Here is an 18,377-nt window from a genome sequence, read left to right on the forward strand (position 1 = left end):
GTGATTATGACTGGGAAGGAAGGGGGCTACAAATGATAAAGCTGCTTTTTAAGGAAACCAAGAACAAATTAGTTTGTTGCTCTAACTAACAAACAGAATAATATATATCTGAAATAACAGAGAAGAAATTAATGAAACCTGTAGTGGATGTTTATTGCTTAACACACTGCACATCATACTGTCAGGTTAACAAGTTGACTGTTACTCAAAGAGCATCTTTCTCTTCTGGTAGGAAGTTACCCACAACCTCAGTAAGCCCACAGGGTTCCTCACACTGACTGGAATGATTGTATGAGCACTGAATTTTAACTTATGCCCAAACACTTCTAAACTAACCCACCCATTAAACAATTAAACAATCTAATTCCTTTCATTTTATTGACTGCACTTACTGTGTACATAAGCTGAGAGGCACAGTCTTTGCCTCATAAAGATGGTCAAACACAGAAGACAAACAAGAAAAGGCTTCAAGAAGTGACTGAAGCATGATAGATCAATGGATACATATGATTTATATTAGCATGTATATCATATATATGGATATATACATTCATTCATTTTGCTTACATTAAGAAATTACGTAGCTATCAGAGGAGAGAACATCAGGGGGAAAAAAAGAAAGCAAAGAAAAATACTTCAGAGTTACAAATTGTATCTTTCAAGACTTTATGCACATAAAAGTTTGCTGATTCTTCTAAATCTTCCAAGTACATACTTTCAAGTGAGACAGATCCAAAAAGAAAGTCTTTGCCTTTAAAGCTGAGCAAATGCAATGGCACCTGGAAAACAACTAAAGGAGCTTATTTCCAAAATCATAAATGGTTCACTAACAAGTTTTGCAGCCAGATTCCTACCTTCCAATCTGGAAACTCCTAGCAGTGACTTCATAGGTTCAGTTTCAAGCTTCAGCCAAAACACAATTCACAATTATGACTAATTCAGGATGGGTTTTTTACTCTTCAATTCTCAATACAATGCCAAAGTGCACACAGACATTATAAAATATCCCTCAGGAAACTGTGATCAAACGTGCATTAACTGCTTTATTCATAACTGCTAGGCCTACAGAAAATACTAATTCTAACCTGAAATTTATTGCAATATTGGACATTTTCATTGCAAACAACCTCAGAATAAGCAGATTACAAATACTCTATTTACAGTACACAGTGAGTTTATCCAATTGGTAACTTCTGAAAATGGTAAGAACAGCTGCTTGCAAGGAAATCTTTAAAGCAGAAGATCACATAAACGTTGGAATGTGAAAAATTTTACTTAGCACATCTATTTTGTTTCGGTGTATTCAATGTTTCCTCCCAGATACTTCTCCTGTACTATTTGAAAGTCATTGAAATTCTTTGAGAGTTTGTCATCAGAAAATATGAAATTAATGTTCTTAGAAAGTTTTCTTTAGTTCTTACTTACATGAATGAAACATACAGGCACAAATACAGAAAGCATTACATACTCACAAGAGACCATGACTGCAAAGAATATTAATGTACATTGGTTTTGTAGAACCAACATATAAATAGACCAAAGCCTTGGCTCAGGAGGATATGGTGGCTAGGTAATTCAGCAATAACTGCACTGATTAAAGTGCCACAGAACTCATAAAACTTTTAAAGTAGATAGGGTTTGGAATTCTTCCATCTTAATCCGTCCCTTTGAAATAACACAATTATTTTGGACATAAAAACCTTTTCTTAGGGATTTAGAAACACACAATTGTTTAGAAACACACACTCATCCATGAGATTTTAAAACTGAATTTATAAGCAGTATGGTTCTAGCCCAGGAATAACCAATGATTTACTTGCCAAACCCCCATGTTCTAGGTTTAAAGGATCATTTACCATTCCATGTTTGTAACACTTCACATGAAACTTGTTTTTACAGGAGGTGAAGCAAAAAAAACAATTTTCCTTAAAATAACACAAGCATCTCCTCCCAAAGTTGTGAGCTATAGAACTTAAAAAGCCTTGGGCAATGAGAATCCAGGACTTGATATGTGATAGGCATCTACTCAGTAGCAATGAAAAGAAATAGGTAAGTTCACCATCAGGAGGGACACAAGAAGTGCTGTATTTATTTCATACACAGCCATATTATACAGTCTGCTCATCAGAAATCAGGGGCAGATTGCTGCAGTTTCATAACACACCAGCATGATGACTGTTCCAGATTTCTTTTTACTGTGGATGAGCAGAAAAAAACCAAGCCAGAAAAATGGAGGGGCCATTGTGTCAAACACAATGACTAAAAATACTTTGGGGTTAGAAATGAATGTTCTTGTCCATCAACTGTGCTAATAAAACCAAACACCTTTCCCTACAAATCCTAGGAAGAAATCAAGTACTCCTCCCTTTCTTCCCTGCCCTCAGTTATGGACAAGCTGCAGAAGCTGCTTCCTTCAGGCAGACCCAAGCCTCAGTTGTGCTGCCTTTCCTTCAGCTGGGTTATACACAGGCTTTGGTTCTTCTGCTGCTACACTTTGTTACTCCCACCTCCCCAAAATCTCTGCCAAGAGAGATTCTTACTGCTGAACTACACACTTTTAGGAAATAATTCCTTCTCAAAGCCTCTGTCTAGTCCAGGTCCACAGAGAAGATGAAAATTACTCCACAGCTGAAGCACTAATACAGTGAACAGAGAGGATGAGAAGGTCCAGTGTTGCTGTGTACTGATGTACATGGCTGAACTTCAGAGACACTGGCAGATACATCTGGTGGCTGCAGATTTAAAGCTTTGGCTGCCTGGGAATTTTTACACCCTTTCTTGCCCTCTATGGAGTACAGCCACCATATCTGCAGCCAAAAAAAATCCATTTGGAAGTGCCAGAAATATACACAAAGCTGCACAAACACTTCCTGCTCACCTGAAAGACACTTGGAAGAAATAACAGTAAAATATTCCAACTACAGCCCATCTCTGCAGGCAAACTGGAGCTCCCCCACTTACAGGCAAGTAGGAAAACAATCAACACCAGTAATTTGAACACAACAAAATAAAGCCATCCAAAACACAGTTTTCTGAGGAAACATTAATGAGAATGTTTCTGAGCACCACCAACCTTGAACAAAGTTCACTGTCTGATTCAACCACTCCTTCACACGGAATAGTTTCTGCCATCAGGATGGTTGAGGTTTCTCACAATGAAAAATATGATGAAGAATAGACAGAATACATTCCAATTTTCCTGTGTGCTCATCTATCTTCAGTAGTTTAATTCAAAAAGCACTAAGTATTACTGGATTTTACTGTTGGAAAAAAAAATCAGGGAAATACGTGTGTTTTATGTATATCTATACTGGCAAACTCTTTAAGCATTCTGTGCTATCAAGTCCCAGGCAGTGTTTAACTACTATGAAAGGGAATTTAGACACAATATTTAAAAGAGAGCTTTAAGGTTTGAAATGGTTCTGAAACTCCAGTCTGATTGCATTCAGTTTCCACTACTGAAAATCACACCCTATGGATAATCCACTTTATAACATACTTGATCAAGTTAAACACTTTAAGAGATCAATTTTTCCTAAGGATTGCATGTTAAGTGCTTTTGAAAGTTGGCCAAAGCAAAGGTACACATCCTATCTGTATGGTACATGGCCAGTTCATAACTGCCCTTTTCAGACTAATTAATACAGTAGTTGACATGAAATGTGATATCTGCTAAAACACTCACACAACCTGTACCACAACCAGCTTGGGCTTTAATTTGCTTCATTGGTGCCATTTGTTTAACTATTATTTAAGCTCTTGCAAGATTTTCATTCCAAATCTTTTTCTAGAACCTTGGAACTCTCTTTGCTCTTGCATTATTGGTTAAAATTGAATTATCTGACTAAAAACAAAACAAAACAAAACAAAAAAAAAACCCACAAACCCAGGGCAAAGAAAATCTATATCTTGAGAACATTTAATTTTTCATTCAAAACAAATTTTTTGAAATTATAAATTTCAATACTGACTAATAAATAATAATAGGAAATCATTCTGTGGGACAAATTATGAGAACCCTAAAAATCAAATGTCTGAGGTACAAATGCAGGCTTGGCATCTGGATCTGTTCTGCCATGGCTGCTCTGACAAGATCCAGGAAAGGTACAAAGTCAATTTAGCCTCAGGAAAAATACCCCTGCTGTGCTGCACTAAAGAAATACTTCTGGTTTCCACACAAGCAGCACCAATAAGATCCAGACTCATTCCACACTGTCCTTACAAGTCAGAGGAACCTGAAAGGAGGGTATCCCTAAGAGGGTATCCTAAACTCTCATTTCACCCATCTCATTAAATTATAAAAACATAGAAATAAAAAAAAAATTATTTTAGAATCCCACATCAAGCACATGAGCTGCACAAGTAAGCACAGCACACTAGAGGCAGCTCTCAGTTCATGTCCTTCAATTATACTCACAGTAACTAACAGGTTTCACAATGAATCCTTGGATAAAACTTTTCTTGTCTTCAAAAGTTAGAAGTCCTTTCTTTTTACATACAGATTTAATTACTTTTAGCCTACACCTCAGATAATAAAACTTTTCCAAACTGCCCAAATTAAGTAAAAAATCTTCACCCTAATAAGGCTTGTTTCTTATTTTGTGTTCCTGCAAAGTTGAAAAAAATTCCACACACCTAAATAATTTACTTGATGTAGGGTTGAGTATTTCAGGATGTTAATACAAGAAGATGTCATTTAATAATGATAAAGATAAAAAATTAATTTTTTTTTTCTGCTGGTTTTCATGTTCCCTGGGCAAACATGCCCATTTAAAATGTAGTTATTTGAAATGCTTTAAATACTTCAAAACATAGAGCTGTTTAAGTACTACTTAACACATGAAAAACATACCAAAATTTCAACCTGACTGCTTGAAGTTTCCATTAATAAAGTTACAGTCCATGGATCTCACACCTTATAATACATTTGAAGAGGAGAGAACCTGAAGAAATGCATTGAGCTGGAAGAACCCAACCAACCCATAGGAAATCACACTCTTAAAAACCCAACCAATTACAAACAAAGCTCTGAGACTTTGAAGCAGTTTGGCCACTGCACAGCAACTCATCAAATTGCTGCTTACTTGGCATGCAGAGGTACCTGAATACACATTTCTATACTCCTTCTGCCCTGAAAAAGTTAAGGGATCAAGACTGAAATAAAGAAAATATGTGACATTAATAAGCAGTATCTGCCAATAAAATACTAAAGAGAAAAAAAACATATTTGAAAAAGCTTATGCTCTTCTTAAATATTTCTATTACATGGATATTCACAGTGATTTTCCTGAAATCAGACACTTTCACCCTAGACTATAGACTGAAGTGATTTGAAATGGAAATATTTCCTGTCCACTCACTGCCAGTTTCTGCTCCCAGAGTGATATAACAGATGACATCCAGTACAATATATTCTTTTATTAACCATAAATTTGAGCCTGCTTTAGGGATTTGAAGTGTTCAGTTTCATGCTGAAAAAATGTAATGTTATCCACAGACCATCAGCATGTGTAACAAAAACAGAGCCACAGGTTATGTGACTTTGATCGAATTATGACAAAATTTCATCTGAATTTAAAAATGCCTGGAAAAGCATTTGCACTATTTGTTTAACCTTTTCTTTTAAAGATCCACGCACCCTAAGTGATCATTTTTTGCAGGAAGTAGTCACTTCTAAGAAATGAAGTCTCTTTAACAAAATGAAAAAGAACAAGTTGTCTTCTGGAATTCATCTTATTTAAGAAGCCAGAAAGCAATATAAGTTTTAAGATAGTATTTAAATACACAGATTAAAAAGTTAAATTGAAGTTGTGTTTCTCACAAACTTTCACTTGACTTCTTTCTATCAACATTAAACTGAACATATATATATAGCCAATTCTAAACACTGAACAGTAGGATATAAAATACAATCACATTATTGTAGTAAATTGAGAAGCAGATCCAAAGATCATCAAGTTTCACTTCCAGTAGAAATGATAGCTTTTAACAGGAATACTACTTGGATGTAATGGTAAAATATAAACATGGAAACAATTTTTTTTGTTGTTGCAGTAAAACCTAACCAGAGTGGGAGGAATCACACCTAGAAATCTGAGTCACAGACAAGCACGTAGATAAACTACTGGACTTTGCATTCTGGAGCTTCAGAGGTTGAATGGAATATAATAAATAATAACTAAAAGATGTAAACCAAATCCAATGTGGTTACACTGAGTATCATCATCTACAGCTACCAGCATTGTTAGATGATATTGGGTGTTATTCTATCATTTATTTGGGGCTTTGATTCCTACATTTACTGCCAGAAGGTAATAAAAAGAAACTTCTGTCGTTGCAGCTCATTCTTTACTGAGCTGAAAGTCCCATTTTCAAACCTCTGCATGACATTTCACGGCCAGTGGTCTTTAATGAAAAAGAACCCCAAAAGTGAATGGCATGATTAGTGAATTACTCTTACAAATGCAACTATAAAGAGAAACCTAAGCTATCCCAACTTGCATTATTCCTAGCTAATGAATAAAAGATAAAGGTTTTGTTTCCTTTGATGTTCTGAAGAAGCATGGAAAAATAACTTTTCACCTGTTAAGGGTCTGGCTGAGTTAGGTGTTTGTTTTTTCTTTTTGTTTCTTATTTCAACTCTTTTGCTACTTAACCTATTCCTCCTGTAAGAAGGTAAATTAAGCTAATTATTAAACATCACCAACATAATTTGCTCAAAACAGAGAATTAAACAGTAAGCAAAGTTGTAACTATGCAACAAATCATTTTACTGGCTCTTTGAAAAGTATCTTAGCTAAGCTTTTTGTATTAAACAACAGAAAAAGCAAAATCCTAGATATTCTTTCAATTACTAAAGGATCAGGCTATCCATCTGGCCTTTCCTCCTTTTGGGGCTGTTAACACTTGCTCTGTGAACAGTGCCAGGAGACTCAGATAAAATTTTGATAGAGTAAACAAAATGAAAGCTCCTTATAATGGGGAATAATCCTTAACTGCACTCCCTAACTACACAAATTTGCTCATAGACACTGTATTAATAAGAGATGCTGTCTTCAGAGCAAAACAAGAAATAGAGTTAATAAGATCCACTGGGTCCTTCTGTAATGTTAGTGGTAAGATGTCCAAATTGCATTCACAAACTATAGGCTGGATGGTGAAGTGCCCCCCTTGGGTTACAAATGAATACACTACCCTTCATTTCCTGGCAGGAAGGGTTGGATAGCATTACTGTGAGCTCTGTATTCCACTAAGGAGTTGGCTGCACTTCAACAGATGCTGAAGTGATTTCTGAAACATTATCATCTTCTTGCTTGTGAAAACCTCACTGTTAAAAAACACTCAATGAAAAATGTAGAATAATTTATATGCTCATTATACTAACCTCAAATTCTTCAGTGAGATACCCTTAAGAGTATCAAAATTAACACAACTTAAGGGTGGGAATGTTAAAAGCATCTGAACAGCAACATGGAACACTGGACCTAAACACAAAATTAGCCTGGGGATTTCCTGACTCCCCTGTCCAGCTCCTCTGCCTCCTTGCTGCTCACTGATTCTGAACATATAGTTAACATAAATGCCTGGACACCTCATTTTATCCATGCCATTGAAATTACTGCAATTGTGAAATGGGGAAAACCAAACCAAACAAAAAAAAATTAGGGGTACTTTCAATTCAACCTGCTTTAAAAATGTGGCTTACATTGCAGCTCACAAATAGGTGCATTAAAGCACATGAGGAGGGAAGGGCAAACACCAAAGTGAGAGGAAACAGATGGGAGTGAGAATTTCACTAACCAGCTTCACTGCTGAGTCAATATAAAACATATCTACACCCCTGAGCCACAAAAGTGAACAAATCCCATTCAAAAGTTAATAGGAGTTAAGGCAATCAAGTATTTTTCAGAATCCCACTCCAAGCTTTTAAGGGACTGCTCAGACTTTGAGAGTGAAGTTTAAATCACCCATTTACACTCTGTATCTCTCAAACTTCAAGGCTAAACTTGAAAACTTGGTCAAAAAGGTGTGTAATCCAGCAATGCCTCTTCCCACACTGTATTTAAAGTTCATCCAGACAGAGCACCCTCTATGTTCAGCAAAAATTGCACAATTTGCCAGTTTCAACTTCCATCCATTTTGTTGCTACTGCCTACAACTGGGGACAAGCCCAGACAGGTACATAAAACTGATTTCCACAGAAACTGGAGGAGTAGCAAGCAGAGCAGGCAGGGCTCTGAGACAAGACACAGACTGGCACCTTAACAGCTCAAACAGAGGAAAAGAATGGAATTGTTCAGTAGCTGGGCAGCTGTAACCAAACTTACTCTGGTACTTTTGAGGAGGAGAAAAATCCCAGAATCATTAAGGTTGGAATCAAGGAAGTTATTCCTGTGGGATAAACAAAGACAGCACACTCCCCACTCCACAAGAACACACTACATGGGTTGTTCCAGGATACACCAATGCAACATTCAGTGAGACTGAAGACAGCAATAATGAACAAAGCCCAGGGAGCAGCCACTGCCCTGCCAGCCACTGCCCAGCTGTGCCCAGTCCTGCTCCTGCTGGCTCTGTGCAGCACTGCCCTGCTGAGGACACCAGCCAAACCCAAACCCTCCCCACAAGGGATGCACAGGGGAGGTGATGTGCTCTGGGAATTGTGAGCTCCACAGCAGGCAGTAACATCCCCACAGACACAAAGAGCAGCCAGGACCAGGACAGGCTTGCACTGCCCAGCTCTCATGAAGTCATCTTAGAATGAAGGAAAATCCCATCAAAACAGAAGTCACTGATTTTAAAAGGTAGGGTTTTAGTTCTTTAAACAAAACAGCCCAATAAAACCAGAAAGAAATTCCTTAGTTTTCCATGTTTGAAAGGAAAGCAGACTGGGGTGTTGTTTCTACAAGCAGATGACAGAGGCCTGCTTGCAATTTGTTTAAATCACTGTATAATATATAAAGAACATGTGACCATTCTAAGTTTCTAAAGTTGTATTTTTTAATGCTTTCTGATTCCAGGCCAGTCACTCCTGGAATTACAGATTCTTACCTGAGCAGCTGGTAACATATAATTTTAACACTTTGGAGGAGTAACTGTTTGGACCTAAACATTCTCATATTATGCTTTTCTTTGAGCTACACTAACTTCACATATAATTTTAATCTGCATTATTTGGGGGGAAAAAAACATTCTCTTTTAGCCTGCAAAATTAAGGTTTTAAAAATGGGATTTTCACAAACCAGATTACTCTTCAGTATCTTACACACAGTTAACTGAAACTTCAGTATAGATAAGCAAACACAGAACAAATTTCCTTTCATGATTCTCAGAATCCAATCCAGCAGCCTGCTCTTCTTGGAGTTTCATAGCTTTTAAAAGAAAACATTAGCAAATATATGGAAATATTGTTATGTTATAATTACAAAGCTCAGGAAAATAAATTTTATAAAGGTAGGGTGAACTTTAAGCAACAATGAGTTTGGGATTTCCATGGAGAACTAAAATCCTCCATCTGAAAATACAAAGCAAAGTTAATTAGAAAACACAGTTTGAGCAAAGAGGGCTCTTGCAAAGGGTTCTTAGAAAGGATCACCTTGAATGTGTTTGATGCTGAGGCGATGCCATAACTTTTCTTCACACAAAAGCAGTCATCTACAGAGCACAACCAGATGTTTTCTTTTCTTAGTTTCTGTAAACCTCTGTGACCTCTCTCAAATTAAAAAAAGGAATAGCATTTTTAAAGCCACAGGAGCTATCATTAGTGAAGCATTCTAAGGATTTTCATTAATTCATAGCCAGCCAACCAGGAATTTTCCCACAGCCGTATACAAAAAAAGTCAGGGAAGTCATTGATTGCTTGGTTGGATTTGAATGTAGTCAGAAGTAAGATCAGAAATACCTAGTCACTCCCACTGATATAAGAGTGAAGAACATAGGCAAGGTCAGAAATTAAAATCCAAGTCTGCCCACCAACCATGAGGAAAATCCAGCAGGGCCATATAACAGGGTGTATAGAAATGGTTATTAAACACAATTTTGTGAGATAAAGGATCATATAGATAGATCATTACAGATCAATCATTTGGAAACCTAAAGCCCAGAATGTGCAGCTCCAAGCAGATCTGCAGCTCATGTCCTCCAGACAGCAGCCTCAAGGTCTGTTTGATGCTGTCCTGCTGTAAAACCCACCTTTCACAGCCATCATGGCCCGGTACACACATTCAGCTGGAGCCCTTTGAACTCCACTCACTCCTCAGGAGCCCCCCATTGTCCTGTGAACCCAGGGCCCAGCACAGACCCAGCTCTGCCTGCTGAGATCCTCTCAATACAAAGGCTGGAGAAGAGATTCCAGCAGCACTGCTCTCCAAGAGCCTGCACTGCCCTCAGCACTGCTGCAGCTGGGAAAGGGAAGGGAAGGCCTGGGAGAGACTCAAAAGGTGCCCCAGGTGCACACAGGGCAGCACTGCACAGCCACCACTGTGTGCTGGACACCAAGAAGTACAAATTTGATTCAGATTAGTCATGGACACACAGGTCTGGTTCTCCTCAATCAACCAGAACACACATCTCAGAGTTTGTGCTTTCAGGTGATACCTGATGTACATGGAACCTCCTAGAACAAAGCTACCTCTTAAATTTATTTGGGCTCATTGGAGTATGACTGACGTGCCCCAAAAGGAGATTTACTGTCTTGCTGAATAACAGCCCAAGGAGGAATAATAACAACAGAATGTCCAGAACACTTCTTCAAAGCCAATAGTGACATAATACTGTAACACCCTTCAAGTGAAAGAATTTCAGAGAATACAGTATCTCCTGGAACATATGCTGATGCCTGATAAAACTCTAATCCAACTTTAAGTATTCTTAATAACCAAATCAAACTTTGGGAGAAATCCCAACCTGCACACTATATTTTCCTCACACTCTTGGACTCTGCCATGCAGAGATGAGAGGTGACAGGAGAACCATGTACGTTTAAAATCCATAAACGGTGTCTTAGACATGACACTGAAAGTACAATTTACTAAGAGAAACAAGTTGAAGCATGTAAAAATACACATTTATACCCTGGTTTGGCTGGCAGAATTTTAGCTAACCAGAGTGATAATACCTGTGTTTCTGTTGTATGAATATTGCAATGAGCCTATCCACTCCTGGCATATGCCTGTATTCACTGCTTTACTAAGTAAATATCTGGTTAAGGATTTTATGATAAAATCACATAGAAATATTGGGTGTCAGGATGTGCCACTCCTTTTGAGGAGAGATGGGAGGACAAACAGGACAGTGAAGCAATTATAAAATACTATATGCACGAAAGAATAAAATAATTTTTCAAGTCTGCACTTAAATTTTGACCCTTAAATGAAGTCTCACATTACCATAACTTAAAATTAAGTACTTCAGATGTACAGACCTAACATTATTTCAGGTTACTGTAATTTACACTTTCATTCAATCTTCTTTTATAATTCATATAGAGATAATGATATAAAAAATAAGCATTCAAGTAAGTCAAACCACTACATATGTGGTTTTTCTTAGGTGTATTATGTATTAATGCATAATATTAATTTTAAACATAAAAACAATAATGTAAAAACTGCTATAGGAACATCAGCACTAACCTACACTTTTAGAAAAAATGTATTTCAAATACACCTCATAATACTCATACCAGTAAATATAAAATCAAAACAATAAAAAAACTAAAAAGAGCATTCAAGCTTAACAGTTCTGTAGTAATACTACACACTCCTCTTGTTTGCTTCTAAAAACACATGCTAAATTTATGGGTAAAATTCAGCCTTGGAGCATAATTAAGCAGGCAAGTTCACATCAAAGCTTTGTTTCATCATTTAGACTGATCTGTTGGAAAAGACAGCCGGTCCTTATTAAACACCCTTTAAATGTTGCAGCTTTAAGTAAGTAACATTAATGTTACATAAACATTAACAAATAATTAACAAAAGAAAAGCTAGTATCATCTAGTCATGACAGCTTAACATCCTTTCACTAGTGCACCATAAAGTATTAATCCATTAAAGCAGAACTTGTTCTTAAATAAATGTGTCAAGATTTTAAATTAACAGGTCTGATACAGCAGTTTCTACACTTGTACTTACTCAAAAGCAGATTTTGAGTGGAAGTAAGATAGGGAGTGGAGTTCTGCATCTAAAGAAAGGGACACTTTAGAGAGGAAATCAAGCAAATCTGCAACATGCCAAGCAAGTTCAACTGCAGAAGCCCTGTGAAGTCACCAGCTGATGAATTATCATCATATTCAGATTGCCCAGTTGCATGCAAACACATAAGGAAATATACAATTTTGTTGTTAATACTGAGAGTTAGTTTCAATTACATAAACCTATGTTTCCATATTTTTTTCCTCTAGGTCATGTATTTGAATGCTCGTTCTGAAAACACAGCATCAAACTGTACAGCCTCACAGTTCCTGAGGAAACAGTCATCTGCTCCTTTAAAAATGAACATATTTATCCTACTTTGTGCATTTTTTAATTAATTTAAATAGGCAGATTGTCATCAACACCTTTTGACACTAGAGTAGGAATGGGGTCTCATTCTCTGCTACATTAGTCAATAAATGAAATTCAAAAGAGATCCCCAAAACAAACCCTGGAGGGACCCTGCAGCCAAACTCAAAGCTAAAGGAGAGATGCCAAGCTGTATGACTGACCATGCTTGCAAAGCCTTGCATTTGACACGTTGCATTGTATCTAATCACAGAACTCAGGAAGCTTTAAGTGACACATCTCATCAATTCTGAAATGCCACTGTTCTGGATGCCAGGGAGAGGAATCTATTGATTCTATAAATTCCCAAAAAATGGAAGATAGTGAACTGCTGGCATCTGGTCTGCAGAGCTTTAAGGCAGCTCTGGAACTGTCTATAGATTAAAGACACCCTGATGGAAAACATTAACATCTCCATGCTCCATCTCAGGTCTGTCTTCTGCCTAATACCTTTTAAATTTTTTAAATACTCTGCAAGAGAAAATCTGGGATTTTTAACTGCTAGAAAATAACATGAAAAAGAAGGGAGAAACTTAAACTTTGGTAATTTCTTACCATTTTACATGGTATTTTTCCTCCAAAATAAAGTTCCCACAACATGTCCTTAGCTGGGAGAAGTATTTCTGTATGGCCTAGCTCTGTGCCTGGTAGATTCCTAACTGTGGAGCAGCATAAGCCTACTTTGGTATACTTGAGGAGATAAATGTAGGGACATAGCAGCATGAGCCTAAAAAATAATGAGGCAGGCAGAGCTCCCAATAGTGGAACAGTAGGAAATCTTCAGTGTCCCTGCTCTGAAGTGTAAAGGAAATAAAAAGTTCCTTACATAAAGAGCATAGAAACGGACCCAGGGAGTTTCAGGGAGAATGCACGGGAACAGAACCCTCCAGCCTGAGAAGCTTTGCTTAGCAGAGCAAAGGAAGGTACAACTCTGGGCTAACGAGGAGGGGAGGGCTGCTAAAATGCTGGCTTGTTTATTCTTTCTCATCATGCAGTCACATTAAATTTAAGCTTTGTACTGAACACGGTTCAGTGCCAGGAACTTCAGAGGAATTAAACATATGAAAAAAATTACTCATATGTGTAGTCCCATTAGAATCTACAAAACAACTTGAGTAAAGTTGCTCATGTGTTTAACACTGAATAAATGAATCTGAAATATATTCAAATCATCCTCAGATCACAGGTCTGTCTTCTCTGTGCACCTCGTGGCTTGTTTACAGCATGAGAAAAATTCAGGAACTACTTTTTCAGAATAGCTCCCCATGTGGACACACTTATTCTAGATTAAAACAGGCCCTTCTCTGAACTATTTTTTTTCTGGATAAAAGTATGCATATGAGGTCTTAAGATCATCCATATGGAAAATTACTTTGCAATACTATTCTACAAGCAAAGAATTCTACACTGAAATCATATAATTCTTAGCCACAGTAATGTTAAGTTACTTGTCCTGGTATTAATTGTTTTCCTGCTAGACATATGTAGAGTTTGCAAGGCCAGTGTATTATCAGAGAGGATGAATAATACAGGTTATAAATATATTTTGTGATGGAAGTTGTAAAACAAACAAAAAAAATAACATCTAGAATGTCCTTTAGTTTTTCATTTTGAAAACAGTAAGTATTAATAATTTCAGGAGCTATGAAGAAAGCCAACAAATACTTCCTCATCAAATTATTTTCACCATAGTCCAGTAATATGCTCTCATTAAGTCACTTTTTTACTGCTGCAAAATATTGAGGACACTTAAAACAGTATTTGGTACAATGAAAGAAACTTGTGCATTACACGTGCATTCATGTATATTACCTCTGTGTGTATGGAGAAAAATGGAACACAGATTCTCAGAAATAACACCCAAATGATGAAAAAAAGATCCACCATAGAGAACTGCAACCCACATTTACAATTTAAGCAGAGGAAAATACCCAATGTGCATGTTTCTAAATGCACATATAAACCCAGCTAGCTACATTTTATTTCTCCTTGAGCAACCATTAAAAGTTAAATTATATATTTTAGATTATTTATGCCCTTGAGAACTACCTCAATTCAACCACTTCATTTAATACAAACTAGACATTTTTACTTTCTCTATATAAAATGTTAAGATTTATTCACGCCCTTAACATACATTAATTAGAGACTACTTATAAATAACCTGCAATAAGAATAACTATTTGAATAGGATACAATTACTTAGGGCTTGTGTCTTTTCAATCAGTCAGTGTCCCTGCAGTGTTTAGAGTGGCAGAGGGGAAGTGGCCTGTGGTTAAACAGAGGAAATACCAAGGAATTTTAATAGAGCAAATAGTCTCTTTACTTCCTACAGGGTACTACTTCAAAGGCAGCCCTGCTCCAGAGCAGACAATGTGTTAGAGGGGCCATCAGTCATTTAATAGTATGTCAAGTCTATTCAAAACTTACATGCAGCCCAAGATAAATACCACATAACTGAGACAATGGGGACCATCCTGCAGTCATTACTCTAATAAATGTTGTCCTGCCTGCATTACAGAGGCAATCATGTGCAAGGGTGGTATTACGAAATCAGACCACAAAATTATAACTACACAGTAAGACAAAGTATCTAATAAATTGGCCAGGGAAGTCTGAACTTGTAGCTGAAAATACAACAAAAACAGAAACTCGTACAAATATTGTATAAGCTAAAATGGTACATTAGTTGTGAGCAATAAAGACAAAGGGGGGTTATACTAATTGGAAAGAGTGTCAGTTTTGCTGATCTAAGTAAAAAAACAGATCCAGAACAAACTGCATCGGCATAATTCTATAAACGTCAATATACGTCAAGTCCATTACAAGTCGAGTACTATGACCTGTAATAGTGATATTTACTTAATACAAGATGCAAAACTTGACACAAATATAAAGTGGTCTTATGAGCCTGTGGAGTACCCTGCCCGTGGTGAAACACACAATAGACATACTGAATCAAAGTATTTTACTGCTAATTCTGTTAAAAGGACCTAATAGGGAAATTTAAACCTGTAACCATCCAACACAAAGGTTTAGATCTTAAGCTTTATCAGGGTTTGAAGTTTGTTTTTTTCATTCTTTTACATATTTCCCGATGCTTTCGCCTTTCTAAACCATGTCCTACAAACTTCTGAACTCCGTGTTTCAGCAACGTTCTCAAAGGAACTGATCTGAAACCAAGAAAATCCTTAGTGACAGTCTAACAAAAAGGAAAATCAATGAAAGTCAGTTGTGTTCCCTCCAGTATTCCCGTATCACCACGCTTCAACTAAACCTGTAACCAGACATCACGAGAAAGGAAAGGAACAAACCAACACACACAACTCAAAAGTTACTAAAAGTGTATTTTTAAAAAATTAAAAATAAAAACAGTATGAGAACCAATCGAGAAGAGTCTGACAGCAAAACACACCAGGAACGGGAACAAAAGGCAGAGACCAGTAACAAAACGTTTATCACCTTCCTCCCCTCTTCCCCCTCCCGTAAATTTCCTACATCCTCTGTATAATGATCAGGCCCGGAGCTAAAACCCCAAGCCGGCCTCGAATCATTAAAATAACAAAGCCCCCGCGATCGCTTTTATGCAGGTCGGCTCGGGAAGTGGAGAGCGCTGGTGGTAAAGGACCTGTTGAGTGACTTCTTCACACTCGCCGGCTCCGAGCTGCCTCCCCCCTCGGCGAGAAACCAATAAATATCCCTGGCCGGGAAATGCCACCCTCTCTCCCAGCCGCAATTATCTTCCAGATGCAGAGCCCCGGGGCAGCGTTATTTGTTGCAGAAGTGTCCCCAGGGCAGCCGCGCTCTCTCCCTCGCTCGCTCCTTCCCGCACGCCCGGAGCGGCTGCAGAGCCCGCGGAGCTCCGCGCATCTCCCGCAAGCCCAGCCCGGCTCCGCTCCGCTCTACTCACCCTCCCTGCGCACGCCTCGGCCGCCGGGCCCCTCCTGCCGCCGGCTGCTCCGGCAGCGAGCCGGGCAGCGCCGAGACAGGCGGCGAGGGCGAGGAGCAGGGGCCCGAGCTGCAGCCGCGGGGCCATGGTCCGCAGCGAGCCCGCCGCGGCGGCGGGGCAGGGCGGGCAGCGCTGCCGCCGGTGTGTCGGTCTGTCGGTCTGTCCGGGTCTGACTCTGTGCCTGTGTGTGCATGCGCGCCCGGCCCGGGGGCGGGGGGTTCGCCCGAGCCCCGGCCCCGCCGCCCCCGCCCCGCTCCAGTCCTGGCAAACGGCAACAATGGGAGGGAGCGGAATCCCCTCCGGCTGCTCTGCTCCGCACCCTTCCCTTCCCGGGAGCTCTCAGTTCACAATCCCCCCGTTCCCCGGGACAGCGGCGGGCTGCTGCTGCTGCTGCCTTCCTGCAGGTAAACGGGTCAAGCCAGCACCTGGCCGAATTCCCATCGTCGTTCCGTGGTGCGGTACCATATTCCTGATCCACTCTCTACATTGCAAGGAAGAGAGGTATCAAGGAAGATCAGTCATAGATCTTTGACATGATTTCACGGATTACAGAATCACAGATTCAATTAGGTTGGAAAACACCTCCGAGATCAACAAGTGTCATGTCCAATCTTTCCTTAAAATTTTCAAGGGACAGTGATTCCTTCATCTCCCTGGGCAGCCCATTCGGAAATCCAATTACCCTCACTGTGAAGAAATTCCTCCCAATGTCCAACCTCAACCCCCCCGGCACAGTTCAAGCCTGTGTCGTCTTGTCCAGTTAAAGCCTGGGGGAAGAGACCCCACAGGCTCCAACCTCCTTTCAGGTAGCTGTAAGTGGTGATAAGGTCACCTCTAAGCCTCTTCTCCAGGCTAAACACCTCCAGCTCCCACAGCTACTTTCTAATTACTCTTTAATCAAGGAAAACAAGCTGGAAGAATATATTCCAGCTTTTTCAGCTGGAATTAATTCTGATATTACATGCTTTGATGAAAACACTTTAAAATAAAATAAATCACATTTCTGATAAATATCAAATGCAAGGAAGTCTAATATACCAGTAAGTTACATCAATTTCCACCCCTTTCCCTCAAAGTCATACTAGAGACAGAGCAGCTCAAGGTTCCTTTGAAGGCACAGGATAATTCAGCTTGGAAGAAATCTCAGAGATCACTAGGCCTAACTCTGCTCAAAGTAGCCCTAAGTTCAGTTTTAGATGAGATAGCCCAGGACCTTTTCATACATCACTTTTACATATTACTTAAATCCAGTTATTTTGAAAACCTTGATTTTAATGCATTCTGTTTGCTATGGTTGATCCTGGACAAAAACATCATCCTAATGAAACAGACAAACACATCTGTATTTCATAAAAGACATTACAGTTTAGATTAAAATAGTATGTAAAATCACCACTAAGGCAATCAGTTGAAAGGAAACATGACCAGCTGGTAATTTTTAACTACTATTTGTTTTACACCTATCATAGGTTTTCCATCCTTTGTGACTAGTGGTGAAAATAGTATAATAAAGCTTTCTCAAACTGCTTGTTTAAGTTGATGGATCACAACTCTGGCACTCACAGTTACCTTTGAAAACAGGTTTGTGACTTTAGGATGGCTATAGTCCTTCATTGTGACATGAACAGGAATTACATTTTTTTCTTTCTTTTTCTTTTTTTTTTTTTTTTTTTTTTTTTGTTTGTTTTTTTGTTTGTTTGTTTTTTGGAAAGTTTGAGATTAGTTGTTTGCAGCTCTGGGATCAAAAGGTTCTTACTTTTGATCTCCATTACCCCTGCAGGCTGGAATTCTGAAAAAGGTAATAGTAAGTCTCCAGGTAGAATTCCACTGATTTTTTGATGAGATTTTTTTGATGGTCAAATACATCCAGGCCAGAATGGAAGTTTAGC

At 38.6% G+C, this 18,377-nt stretch overlaps 1 protein-coding gene across 1 annotated transcript in view; it reads right to left on the reverse strand.

Moving 5' to 3' along the window:
• The window catches only part of IL17RD (interleukin 17 receptor D), a 41,159-nt gene extending 24,487 nt beyond the window's left edge, over positions 1-16,672 (reverse strand). The window contains exon 1 of the mRNA XM_079316683.1: positions 16,450-16,672. Coding sequence (XP_079172809.1) covers positions 16,450-16,575 — 126 coding nt within the window. The 5' untranslated portion in view covers positions 16,576-16,672. The remainder of the gene's footprint in view (positions 1-16,449) is intronic.
• Positions 16,673-18,377: the final 1,705 nt, after the last annotated feature.

The sequence above is a fragment of the Erithacus rubecula genome (genome assembly GCF_903797595.1).
Source record: "Erithacus rubecula genome assembly, chromosome: 13".
In the NCBI taxonomy this organism is placed as follows: domain Eukaryota; kingdom Metazoa; phylum Chordata; class Aves; order Passeriformes; family Muscicapidae; genus Erithacus; species Erithacus rubecula.